At 41.0% G+C, this 14,179-nt stretch overlaps 1 protein-coding gene across 13 annotated transcripts in view; it reads left to right on the forward strand.

Annotated features, from left to right (window-relative positions):
• camta1a (calmodulin binding transcription activator 1a) overlaps nt 1-14,179 on the forward strand; it is a 469,448-nt gene that overhangs the window by 446,411 nt on the left and 8,858 nt on the right. For 7 of the 13 annotated variants that reach the window (XM_065285521.1, XM_065285522.1, XM_065285523.1 and 4 more), the window contains 9 exons: nt 5,827-5,990; nt 6,104-6,279; nt 6,367-6,445; nt 6,832-7,180; nt 7,994-8,436; nt 8,908-9,086; nt 11,044-11,287; nt 11,785-11,856; nt 12,026-12,046. In XM_065285521.1, coding sequence (XP_065141593.1) covers nt 5,827-5,990; nt 6,104-6,279; nt 6,367-6,445; nt 6,832-7,180; nt 7,994-8,436; nt 8,908-9,086; nt 11,044-11,287; nt 11,785-11,856; nt 12,026-12,046 — 1,727 coding nt within the window. The remainder of the gene's footprint in view (nt 1-5,826; nt 5,991-6,103; nt 6,280-6,366; nt 6,446-6,831; nt 7,181-7,993; nt 8,437-8,907; nt 9,087-11,043; nt 11,288-11,784; nt 11,857-12,025; nt 12,047-14,179) is intronic. The other 6 variants (XM_065285525.1, XM_065285526.1, XM_065285531.1 and 3 more) reach the window with 4 other exon arrangements.

The raw sequence follows: 14,179 nt of genomic DNA on the forward strand, positions 1-14,179 counted from the left end.
ATCAAACAGACTATTTGTAGTGAATTATCAGTTATCCAGCAATAGTAGGATAATGTGATAGCGCAGTGGATAAGACACTCGCCTTTGGTGTGAGAGACCTGGGTTTGAGTCCACTGTGACATACCATTGTGTCCCTCAGCAAGACACTTAACCCCTAGTTGCTCCAGAGGCGTGCGACCTCTGACATGCATCAATTGCTCGTGACTTTCTTTTATTGGGCATTTTTGCCTATTTGGAGATTGACAACAGTTTGGATATTCTGGATATTTGAGCAATTTGGAAATTCTCATTTTGATCTTCTATAGAAGGAAGATGAACTCTTACAGGTTTGGAACAACATGGGAGAAAGTAAATGATCACAGAAATGTTATGTTCGGGTGAATTATCCCGTAAAGCATTTTTTTCATACTGGCTTCATATATTACCCTATTTATAGTCTTTAGTCATGGAGTGAGTAGCTAGTGTCAGAGCACATCTGCATGTGTCGCTCCGGAGGAAGTTAGGTCATCCCTGGACTCCTGCTCGTTTATGTTCCCACTTCACTGTGTGAGTGATCTGATGCTGAATGCAGATGGTGGGCTCAGCTGGAAGAGCCTCTGCCAGCGGCACTCCCCCTCTTCTCTGCTAAATATCAGCTTGTGTCAACCAGCAGAGTCAAACTCAGGAAGGGGTTCTCTCTAGTGTACCATCATTCTGAAAATCTGGGGTATTATCTACCACCTGATGGCTTTGCATGGGTTTTTCTGATGGCTAAATTAAAGTCTGTTATAGTAAAGTTTTTTCTGTTACCTGTTGATTTTGTTGAACAATGATTTTATGTTATTAACTATTCTGCCGTTTGCATTATTTATTTAAAAAAAATTGGGCAGTAAACCATTGCTCAGATTAGGTTATATATCAATATCAACCAAAACTAAAAATGCATTGATTCATTTTTAAACCTGTGTTTTAAAGCTGTGTGTTCTGTCCAATATTTACCCAGCATGGTTAAAAAACAAGCCAGCATTTTTTTAGTGTGGGCCTAGATAAAGCATACAGTATAATGTATCCTCTTGTATATTATTAGATATTAATGCAGTGCATTATTGGAGTGGTTTATTGCAATGATAAATATGTTCAGGCCTGGTGTTTGGCCTGTGAGCAACCATAACTGCACACTCAGCGCTATGAGGAAGCATGAGGTAGACCAGTTGAGTCTCCAGTAACCTATTTTGGAAGAAGACAGAACATTAATATCTCTGTGATGCGTCCAGGTGTGCATCTTGTGCTTACATTTGTTTATGGGTATGTGTGTTTCTGTTGGAGAAGAAAGAATCATCAAACATACAGAGTTGCTGAGCTTAAAATAAACATACACGCTCTCAGTCTTCAGCTCCGCCTGATTCATCAAGTCTCCCACAGGAATAAATAGTGAATAGACCTTTAATGAAGTTCTCCTCTCTTGGAGTTGTCTGTCAGCTCTCTTTCTCTCTTAGCAATTACTCCCCAGGATCTCTCGGCTCACAAATGGACTGTATGTCTGACGTCCGTGAACATGAGTCAGGGCCGTGCGTCATCCTGAAGGCAGTGAAGAAAAGTGTAAGAGAGAAGGTTATGGCTGAAGTCCCTCACAAAACAGTGGCAGATGTTGATACCTAAGCAAGAGCTAAAATGCTGGCGCTTCAGGTCAGCTGGCACAGGATCTGGAGTAGAGGTCTTCATGGGTTCACTTAGATCTGAAAACCTGAGATCTGACCCGAGACCTCGAGCGGGTTCGGGTCTAAAAGTTTCACATGTGCCTCCGATACGGGTCGAGTATAATATTAGTGGCATTGGGTCTTGGGTAATTTAAAATAAATGTGTTTCTGCCAAATGGACCCGAGAAGACACTAAATATCTCACGTGGGTGCATCGAGTCCATGCACATGCCGCTGTGTCGGGTCGCACGCGGGTCTAATTTTGTTGGGTTTTTCTTGGGTCGGGTTTTTCTTTATAAAAATTATTTATGCACGTCGGGTTCGGGTAAAAAGTGATTTTGGTCATTTTGGGTCGGGTACATTTTTTTGGACCCGAGAAGACCTCTAATCTGGAGAGAAAGACATCATCACAGTGTTTGAGAAATTACTTTGATAAAAAGTGCACCAAAAAAGTCATTATTTACTCTTGCCAAATGTGTTTGATTATCTACATGTAACCTGAAAGACATTTTAAAGATCATTCAGACTGTGTTTCTGTGTGAGCTGGAGAAACCAGTCCATGGTGCTCTTGCTTCTTTTTTAAAATCTTTAAAGCTTAAGAATGACCTTTTCCAGGATTTTCATTCATTAAATGGTCACAGAAAGTAGGGCTGATGGGATTGAAATCTGCATAGCCAATGATTAATAGATAGTGAGGATTGTTGAAGGATTGATGTTGCTGTAAATAATTTGGTGTTATCTAAAGCTAGAAGTATAGTTTGTTTAACGCATACTCAAGGGTCCGCATACTGTGCGCATAATGCATATTTGGTCATCAGAATAATACGCTCGTGCACCACCAGATTTTTGTAATCGGGCATGGGCCTACATTGTACGCGTAGGTCACACATACATGCAGCCCAGGAGATGCATTGCATGTTGACACAATGTGCATATGTGAGTGAAAGTCAAAAAAACTATGCCTTGCAAGGTTGTGCGTTCGACCGTGCATGTACATTCATGTACACGTAAAAAATTATAATATACTCTGGGCTAAGGTTGTAATGGTATACCTGTGTGGCGGTATACCACAGTATTGTCATGTACAATTATCGTACCGTGACTATTTGCTTATCCACAGTTTTGGACTTACTGTGCGTTCACACCAGACGTGGAAGAGGCGGCAAAAAACCCTATTTGCACGTAGTTGGACGCTTGAACATAATAGTTGCTTACCGTGGGTGAAAGTTTGAGAAAACCTGTTCTAAAGGTTCTTAAATACGTTACTATTTTTTGTGTCCTTTGTTTTTATTTCTGGTAAACCATTATTTAAAAGCCATTTAATGCAGAGCCCTATAGCCGTGACTATATACGCAATATACCACAGCCTCTCATACCCTAATTCTTATATCTAGATAAAACTGACATCTAAAAAATTTCCATGAACCATGCAAAGTACATCAGCTCTATAGTCACATTTAGAGTATGAGTAAATAGAAGAGTGTTGCTCATCATTGCGTTGATTGGAAGATCGTTCCCTATCTCCGCCCCCTGCATGTGGCCCTCTTCCCGAACCCCCTCTCTCTCTCTGCAGTGTACGTGTGTGGCATTTTGAGTTCGCTCGCAGCAGCAGGTGGAGATGACATCATCTGCACTGCAGCAGACTGCAGCACTGTCTGAACAAAGACATGTCAACACCGCTGCTGCTGCTGCTGCTGCCACACAGATCTGGGAGCTTACTTTCATTCAGTTTCTCTCTTTATAGTTTCTCTCTCTGTGTGTATCTCCTCTGCCTGAAATGGTAGCTGAATGATGTTTTACAAGCACCCTGAAGCCCACTATACAGAGAGACATTTGTGGGTTGAGCTTTCATAGCTCATGAGACTTTTGAGTTCTTAAGTCTGTTCATTTAGGTATCAACTTTGCCTTAGATGCTACTCCTAAAATACCTTAGGAGACATAAAATGGGATATGTGAATAGCAGAGTCTACATTTTGGATATATTTAAAGACAAATGTGACCCTGTCCATGAAATCCTAGCTAAAGCTAATTTAATTATAAGATTGGGAGCATCAAAGTTTAAACAGCCAAAAAAAGACTTGCATTGATCTTTTGATGGAATCTTTTGTGTTGGCCCATTAATGGGTTTTTCCATTGCATAGTACCCCATGGTTTGGTTTGGGTCAGGTCGGGTCAGCTCACCTCACTTAGGCTTGGTTAGCTTTTTCATCGAGTTTAGTAATACTGCAGAGTTTGAGGGATTATAGGCGTGTTGTTATATTTGCGCTGCCTACTGCTGTGACTTCATACAAGTGAGAGCGTTGTTGGAATACATCACCAAAATGAAATTTGCCCACCACAAACACATGTTTACACAGCGGTCTCACGTGACAGTTTCTGTACAAACACCTGTGGCGTAAGTTGATGCTCTACGCTGAGCCTCATTTAAGTTGCATTTAAGCATATATGCGGACGTCCGCTTCATGAATGTGCCGCCACAAACTGCAAGTCTGAAAAAAAGTGGTATGGTGTTCCTGATTCTCAACCTGGGGATGTTTTTCATCGCTTGAAGGGAGTTTGGGAACTTATAGCAGAGTACAAATGACAACATGTTTGCTCGAGACATGAAGGTAAAGCTAATCTTTTACATTATTGCAATGACGCTGGTAGTGATGATTCTCTCAGACCAATCAGTGATCTACAGTGTTTTCGCGTCACGTTTTGATATCAGCTCGGGGTTGCTTTGAACCCCAACCGAGGTGGTACTAAAAAAAGTATCGGGTACTACGTACTGCATCCAGTGAAAAAACCCCCGAAAGTAAGCTGACTCGACCCAAACCAAACCGTGGGGTACTATGCAATGGAAAAGTGCCATAAGCAACACAATAACTAAAAAATGGTAGCTTGTAATGCACAGTTAAGTCACATTGAATAAAAACATCTCCCAAATGCATAAATGTGCACTGTCCCAAAAAATAGTGCCTAGCTGTCACTGAATTGGTACCCTTTTAAAAAGTACACCTTTGCACCTAAATAGGTCACGTTAGTACCTCAAAAGTACATATTGGTACCAAATGTATACAGTAAATGGTACATGTTAGGACCTGTACAAAGGGTACTACCCCTGTGACAGCTATAGAAGCCATTTTTCTGACAGTATGTCTATGATTGGTGTCCTTAATTGGCATACAAGGACACTGTGTACATGATCTCTTAACACTGCTTGTGACCTTTCCACAAGGCATCCAAGCACAATCTTCCATACTGTGTTTATGGTTCTAGTACTCCATATATAAGACAACTTATCTCGCTTCAAAGAATACAAATGCCGCTCACTGCATCATTGTGGAGGATGCAGTCATTTTTTAGCTTCTTGCACATTTATCATCTCTCCTTGTGCTTTGTATCTGGTTCATCAATAAACTGATACTGGAGCAAGCCACAGACCAGCATGCCCTTGTCGCTTGGTTACCGCTCAGCAGCAGGTTGCCACAGAAACAGGCTCTTCAATGAGAGGCGAGTGCAGTTCATAGCACTGATTCTGTAGTTTGCTTGTGCTGCTCCTCTCATACACCTGCATATCTCCAGTGGTTACTGTGTGTGTGATTGACAGATCAAATACCCAAAATCAGCACCCTTCAATATGTGTGCTTTAGACATGTGTGAAGCCCCAAATAATACTGTTACCCTTTTCGATCTGAACAGCTAAAAATGAATCTCTTTACGGGTTTCATGTTTTTATGAATATTGTCAGTTAGCTGAAGCTGAAAAACAATTGAGAAAACTATGCTTAAAGTCTTGTGTAGCTCAGTGGGTAGATTGTTTTGTTAGCAGCACAAAGGTTGTGGGTTTATTTCCCGAGGAACAAACACGTCTGCCAATTACGTGAATGTACATTTAAGTCTGTTAATCCATATGCAGCATGATGTGAACCATGTTTTGCTGACTATCATTGACTAACATCCATCTCAGACTCTTGGAAAACTTCAGAAACTGCGATAAATGTTATGTGTCGCACAGGACAGATTTACTGGCTTTTATGCTACCATGTCAGTTTGCACAGGAATTATTTTATATGGTGTGTATGTATGTTCAAACTTGTGTTTTTGAAGCTAAACATGTCAGTTTACCTTCTTGTGCTGAGGTGGTTTCTACTCGGGTTCATCTGCAGATAACCAGTTCAGAATGTCCATCCTGGAGCGTCTGGAGCAGATGGAGCGCAGGATGGCTGAGATGGGCGGTCAGCAACAGCAGGGCAGCGGAGGAACACCAGGAGGTGGAGGAGGAGGTGGAAATGGAGGCTCTAATAACCAGTCTCAGGTATTCTTAAATCAGGTATTTTAGTTTTGAGTTTGAAACTTTCCTTATCTATAATGCTGTTAAAGAATGAATTCAAACTTGTTAGGATATTAAACCTAATTATTTTCCTGCAATGTGTCTCGGGTCAGGCGGGGAGCTCCTTTGAGAGTCGTGTGGTAGTTGTTTGTGAGAAGATGATGAACCGGGCCTGCTGGGCCAAATCCAAACATCTAATTCACTCCAAGACCTTTAGGGGCATGACCTTGCTGCACCTTGCTGCAGGCCAGGGCTATGCAACCCTCATCCAGACTCTCATTAAATGGCGGTAAGTTAAAGAGCACTCGGGTCGGGTCTGTTGTTTGTTGTGATGTCATTTTTAATAATAACAAATGGTGTTTGATTTCTCATCTAGCACTAAACATGCAGACAGCATTGATCTGGAGCTAGAGGTGGACCCTCTCAATGTGGATCATTTCTCTTGTACTCCGCTGGTATGTCACCAAATAATTGCATTACAGTATTTTATGACCATTTACTGTTTCTTTCTAACCCTTGGAATGAGAAGACGTTTTGTCTGTTTTAGCTTTGCTGTCAACTCCGATGTCATTGTGCTGTTTAATGCATCCAAAACAACCTCTTTGCATGACATGCAACAGGATCACAAAATAATTCACACAGAAATGCTCTACATAACATGTTAAGAAATGTAATCTTATTAACATACATTGTACTGTTACATTTACCTAGTTTTTTCCATAGTTTAGGAATGACAGTATCTTGCAGCGTAGTTTTAAGTTTTGTTTGTATTCAAAGATAGATGACGATAAGGAAAATTTGACCTCTCTTGTGCAACACATCTTATTTTTCTCTCTTGTAGATGTGGGCATGTGCTTTGGGTCACCTAGAGGCAGCAGTGGTCTTGTATAAGTGGGACCGGAGAGCACTGGCCATCCCAGATTCCCTGGGTCGCCTGCCCCTGTCTATCGCCCGCTCCCGCGGCCACACCAAGCTGGCCGAATGTCTGGAGCAGCTCCAGAGAGAGGAGCAGCAGCAGACCCCGTCCTCCCTGCACCCCACCTCCAGCATGTCTTTCTCTCCAAACCCTGACATCCCCACCTCCAACAGCTGGATGGTCAGCTGGGATAGCGACAGTATGGTGGCACCCAGTGGGCAAAACTCTGGTACAGCAAACACCACCACGACCGCCTGCACCAACCAGAACCCTGGTGAGGACCTCTTGCTAAAGCTGATGGACGTTTATTTATTGTCATCCGATGCAGCTGTTTCACCGTTTTCTATATCCCTCTGAAATACATTTTATTTAGAAATATCATTTATTTGATTATTTGGTTCCTATTTATCACTTGTATAACTTCAGAAAAAGCTATTTATTGCAATTTAAGTATGTATAAAATACTTTATATGTCATTACAAAGTCCATGTAAAAGCAATGTCAGTACATTTGCATTCATGCATTTAGCAGATGCTTTTATCCAAAGCGACTTGCAGTGCATTTAAGCTCAGTATAAACTAAACACAAAAGTAACTCTTTATGCAGTATATAAGCCTCTTGAGTCTGTTTTGCCTTATTTTTAATCTAATTTGTCTGTTTTAATTTATTATACCTTACATTCAAATGTCACTATTGCTGCCACCAAGGGAATACACTTACAAGATGCAAGATACTGACTCTTCAAATGCTGTGATGGCTAGGAGCATTGCTTGAAAGGGAATTTAGAAACTGCACCTTTTTAAACTTTAATTGAATAGCACTGCTCTTAATCAAACCTCTAAAATGTAAATAAGGACAAATGAATTCAAGACCCATTATTGTGAGTTATAAGAGCAGACCCCCTTTGCCTAATGCAACAGGTTATTGCATGCGCCTCAGTAAGCAGGACTGCAAAATCTAATTCCAACTGTCTTTTTTGGAGTACCACTAATAGCACCTAAGAGACACAACAAATGCAATGGAAAATAGTAATCCGAGCCTCTCCTTTTAACATATCTCATGGTGATATCCTTTTTTTTCCTCACAGATTTGAGACGGCCAAGATCAGAGCCCTCCAGCTACTACAGCAACGAGTGTCAGCGAGATCTTCCGCTCGCCAAAAAACACAAGCCCAACCCCGAGCTCGTGCAACCACAGCTGGATAAACCATCAGTTCCTTTAAATGTGGATCAGCAGACACATAAACTGTCCAACAGCCCTAAGACACTTCCCTCCAGCCCCGACAAAAACCCCTCTGAGGAGAGTTTGGGGGCACAAACTAAGCTAGGCCCTTTTCGTGGAGGACACAAGTGGGGCACTAGAGAGGCGGTCAGGAAGGGTGGTAGCAGCATTGGAAAAGAGAAGCTGGCCAATCGGCTGCGACAGCGTGGAGAGCCCCTCAGCATGCTGGGAATGGTACACACGGAGATGCTGTCCTACCAGGAGGATCAGGAAAATCAGGACTGTCTCTCACACATGGAAGACCTTCAGGTGAGATAAGCATACCTAGATATCTACTAACAGCTTAGCAGCATCTGTACTGGTTGACATGTCTAACATGGCAGAATATTTAGCATTATACCAGTCTGGCATTTGTCAGAACAAGCACAGCTACAAGCAAACAGAAGTAAAAGGGAGATATAAACCACCATCAGTCCTGCTGACATTTGAAATCAGAGTTAAGAGAGACGCAGTTGTGGTCCCACTCTCTTCCCAGGCCTCCGTCACCACATAATATACACCTGCCATCGATTCACTCCCATCGCCAAGAGTCAGTCAAGCTTTATTCATCATGTCACTCTGTGGGGATGCTTGTTACTGTAGCAGTGCGTACCTCCAAAATCCAAATCTCAGCAGTGCAGAGGTTAGATTGATCTGCCTGGATGGTTAGCTTGTGTCTAAACATTTCAACACACTTGAACGTGTTGTTAAAACTGTGTGTCTGTTTTTTGCATCTAACAGGCAAACATGATGAGCTTGGCAGAGCACATCATCGAGGCCACTCCAGAGTGTATCAAACGGGAGCATTTCCCAGCGGTGAAGTCCGTTCCTCTGGACAACACTGGGCTCACCAACACCATGAGCTGGCTGGCCAGTTATCTGGGGGACGTGGAGCACCTGCCCAGCATCATCCACCTGAGGTTAGCAAACATCCTTCAGCCAACACCATGTGATGAGTGAGCTGAAGAAATCAATCTGTCGCTCTTAGCCGAAGTTCTCAAATTTTATTAGCTCATGCTTCCCATGAGGGCTGCTACTTCTGATTGATGCCATAATGTTGTTTTTATTTAATTTTTTTTAGATATGGTAGATAAGCTAAATCTTGCATTGACGCCACTGATCTATATAAATGACTGGATTGTGAATAGAACGCTTAACGTAACAGCATGAGGTGAAGCCAGAGCAGAGTTCGAGCGGCCATCTTGGTAGACCCAATCGGCAGAGGAAGTCATTGACTTACATTCAAAATCATGATCTAAATTCACCCGGTTTACAGCGTATCAGTCACACAAGATTCATTTTTAGGACATGTGTACGTAAATTAATTGTTGCTTCTGGTGTTATTTGCAATGTTTATGTTTTAATCGGGCAGGACAAGGGATTAATAAAAAAAAAACTTTAAGGTGAGTGTGTCTGCTGCATTCTGACACGGGTATAAATAAAGTTTTTTGACATTAAGCTACAACGGTCAGCGTTTTCTGAATAAGTTAAGGTAACTTGTAAAGCTAACATAATTACAAAACCAGAAAATTATTGCTAGCGGGTGATTCTCGGAAATTAGACTTATGAGGTGTCATGAAACATTTTGATAAATAAAAGTAAATGCAGTTAAAGAGTATCAAAATAAGAAGCATACAGTTACAAACATCTCTTCATGTACTATTTTGCACATGATTTTAAGTGACATCATACAAACCAATTTTGTTGTTTTTTCCACCTTTAAGGGGAACATTTTCATTACCGCAACGTGTCCATGACTGGATTTGGGTTCTTTGACATGGAAATATTTATAATTAAAAAATCTAAAAAATAAAAAGCTTCAGTGCATGTTATACTATAAACATTTACAGTAAAGAAACATGTGGTATTTGGTGATCATTGGTAAATGTAGAGACAATAATAAGGAATATAAATGTGTCCAAGACCAATTTTCTCATTCGCTGCAACAATTTTCAATCATTGTTTAAGCCCTCAATGAACTAACATTTTCAAAAAAATTGTTGGAAGGGACATAATTGACTGTGACACTCAAGATGGCTACCAGGTAAGCAGTTCTTATTTTTTCTCTCCAGATAAAATTTAAAATTTTGTTTGTCATAGTACCTAGACAACCTTTTAGTTCTCATTACCGAAACATGAGTTTGTAAATGCATATATTTAATATCATGTTGCGGTAATGATCATTTTTGATAATGACAATCTAAAAAATTTAGATAATTTTATAGGAAATATTTTTAAATCCTCTAAAAATAATGGTTATAGTAAGTTCAGACCTAAATCTGTGCGCAAAAAAGTTGGCTTCAAGGGCTTTTTAAAAAATCTGATGCTGGACACCTTTTAAGTCTGGATTTCGTGAGAATCACCCATGGTACAAAGCATGGTTATTTTTTTAGATTTCAGAATGAGCACGTTTGTCATTAATAATAAATATGCTACGGCCTGTCCACTGATCTGATACTGTAATGAAGATGAATGCATAGTAACTTACTGTTTAAAAAGCAAAATGTACAACTTTCAGTAAATAACTATATACATGCTTAGGACGTTTGCGTTGTAATAATGTACAGGGAGACTTCAGATATAAAAACTGAGACTAGTATAGTGATGTTTTATTATTAAAATCTGATAACGTCCACTGATATAATAGAATGTCTGGGCATACCAATATGGCGGCTCGGTGGCTTCACAATTGTGACGTCATGTGCAATCCAGTCATTTATATAGATCAGTGATTGACGCACACACACATTATCCACTGACCTATGTCTTCAATGCATTCGAACAGAAAACTTTTCATATGAAAGCACAAAACCATGCATTATATGATGTCTCCATACATCCCAGCTTATTTTGCGTTTGTGTGTGTTTCTATCTCAGTCCCATATACAACGAACCCCTGACCCCATCCTCCAACACTAGTCTGAGCCCGGGTAACTCACCCATGAACGAGGGTCCGTTTGAGAAGCCCACGTTGCCTGCTCCAGCCGAGTGGAGTGAGTTTCTCCGAGCTTCCAACAGTAAAGTGGAGCGAGAGTTGGCCCAGCTAACCCTGTCCGACCCAGAGCAGAGGGAACTCTACGAGGCCGCACGGCTGGTGCAGACCGCTTTCCGCAAGTACAAGGTACAGGCCAGGGCTTGGGTACCGAAGGGTTTTGTTGATGTGGAAATAGAGACAGGATTTAAACGTCAGCTCTAGTTGGTAAGGTTGGTGAAACATCAGACGTACTGTCTCTTTCCTTCTATCATGCACTTTTTATAGACGCACAAACACAGAGTAGTCAGTTCCCTACAGCTTCCGCATGGGTAAGGTGGCTTAACCAGCGCATGGCCTGGCTTATAAAGAGCGACTGCCCTGCTCTTCTTCCACCTGTCAATGCAGCGTGTTGTCTCCTGTGGCTGCCTGTAATGAGTTTCCACAGAGATTACACACCTCAGTGCCAGCTGAAGACTGGGACTATCATACCTCTCTCCAGGGCCCAGTTATCTTTGTCTTCTCTCTTTATTCCTTCTCTCTCCTGTGTATGGATGAGACAGCCTAGTCGGCATCTCCCAGGTGCTGACCATGTGTGGGTTGCCATTTCCTCCAACCAACCCTTTTCCTCTCCTTGTCCCCTGCAGGGACGCCCACTGCGAGAGCAACAGGAAGTTGCCACCGCTGTCATTCAGCGCTGTTACAGGAAGTACAAGCAGGTAATCCTTTAAGATACTCTGACATTGGTGGTTCTTTGCTTTTGAGTCCATTTTAAAGCCTAATGTATTGCTCAACGTTATTTAGATGTAAATCTAAGAAATCTCGACTGCATGGACAATTGATTGCAAGGTTTTCCATTCACAAAACTGTTTTTTGTACCTTTACAAGCTAACATGGATAGCCTTGAAGGTAACTTACTATAATCCATTCACTTTTATGCATTATTTCAGAGAAGATTTTGTCTAGGTTAGAGAAAGATTTATGCCAGTTTCACACCGCAAGCATGAGCAGCGCGTATGCGTAGCGTGAGCAGCGCGTATGCGTAGCGTGAGCAGCGTCTATGCGTAGCGTGAGCAGCGCGTATGCGTAGCGTGAGCAGCGCGTATGCGTAGCGTGAGCAGCGCGTATGCGTAGCGTGACCCCGGATTTCCACCGACTGCGGAGCGGCTGCAGAATAGCTCCGCTGCGTTACGTCTCCGCACTCTGCCGTCCGTCAATACCCACCAGTTCCGTTTTTGTTGCAGAGCGGCTGCGTGCTGAAGTGACGAGGACTCATGAGGTCTCGCAAATTCACATGATGATCGCGCGATACCTAGTTCTGTCTCTGCCCATTATGCCGTTGAATTATGACGTTTTTACAAACCAGCCCAGATCACAACACGAGATCTCGCGTAGACAGTGCAGTACATCAAATCCATCCAAAATTTAAAAAATAAGAAGGCTGCTAAAACATTTATATATGATCTATCTTTAATGTATTTATTTGAAACTCCCTCTGGCTCTGTTCCTGTCTATTATTTGTTGTTTCAGTATTAATGACTTTATTTGTGTGTGTTTGTAATGTTTGTATTGCAAAGATTTAATAAAAAAAAGACACGAGTTCTCGTGAATTCAGGTATGATCACGCGATAAAGTCATGGCTCCGCCCTGCGGAGCTGTCCGGCATCCGTCAAAAAAAGCTCTGCGTATTTGTGCCGGAGGGCTGCGGATGGCCGGAGCTGTGACGGATTCGGAGCGCAGTCAGTGGAAATACACACATTGACTTGAATGGAAACCGATTGACTCCGCCGCCGTTCCGCAACGGATCCGCAGCCGTTCCGCAGTCGGTGGAAATCGGGGGTGAGCAGCGCATGGCCATTGTGCTTTCACACCAGCTGCGTTGCAGCGCATACTGTACAGTTTAATAACAGTATAAAAATCTCAAGTTCACATTACTTTATTTTACATGCATTTATGAGCAAAACCTCTTCAAGATGCTTTTTAAAAGGTCAGTGTAAATTATATAACTGTGATTTGTTTAATCCACACTGTTGTTTTTGTGCTGTTCTGGCCCGTGTAATGACAGATATAGACACAATACACAATTATAGACATAAAAACCCCATGGCACATTATTAAAAATCTTATTCTCTTAAGTTTTACGATAAAATAAAAAAATTAACTCAGTGATTGACAGCATGAAACAGTCGATCGTTTTTTTCCCTTCAACAGTTTAAACATAAGATTTAGAGTTATAGATGTATCTGTTTCTCTGAAGATTATTAAGATAGATGAGGACTTATTTAGTGCTGGGCCGAGAGTGAATGACAGCGCAGTCTTCTGGTGTTTTTAAATATTTCATTGCTTTCTTTTAAATTGCTCAACATCATGACCGTTTGAAACACACACGGCGTCACATTTATGATTTTATGGTAAAATAAAAAAAATTTGCGTCAATCCACGACAATTTAAACCATTAACAATGCACTGTCACTTTAATTGAGCGTGAGCAGCATTTAAAATAGAACCAACGTCGAAACGATCGCAGCACTGCTGCTTCAGTGACGCCCCTGCCACGCGAGCACGCGCTGCTCACGCGTGTGGTGTGCATGCTTTAACATGGGCGCCGTAAAAAACATGCACTGCTCACTCTTGCTGTGTGAAACCGGTGTTAATAAGTTTAAATTAGTACATTTTTGCACAATTTATGTTATAAATAGGGCTGTCAAAAGATTAATCATGATTAATTGCATACAAAATAAAAGTTTGTTTTTGAATAATATATGTGCGTGCACTGTGTGTAATTATTTTGTATATATAAATACAAACACATGCACATATGTCATTTACATGAATATATATATATATATATATATATATATATATATATATATATATATATATATATATATATATATATATATATATATATATATATATATATATATATGTGTATATATATATGTGTATATATATATGTGTATATATATGTGTGTATATATATATGTGTATATATATATGTGTATATATATATGTGTATATATATATATATGTATATATATA

The sequence above is a fragment of the Paramisgurnus dabryanus genome, chromosome 21 (assembly GCF_030506205.2).
Source record: "Paramisgurnus dabryanus chromosome 21, PD_genome_1.1, whole genome shotgun sequence".
NCBI lineage: Eukaryota > Metazoa > Chordata > Actinopteri > Cypriniformes > Cobitidae > Paramisgurnus > Paramisgurnus dabryanus.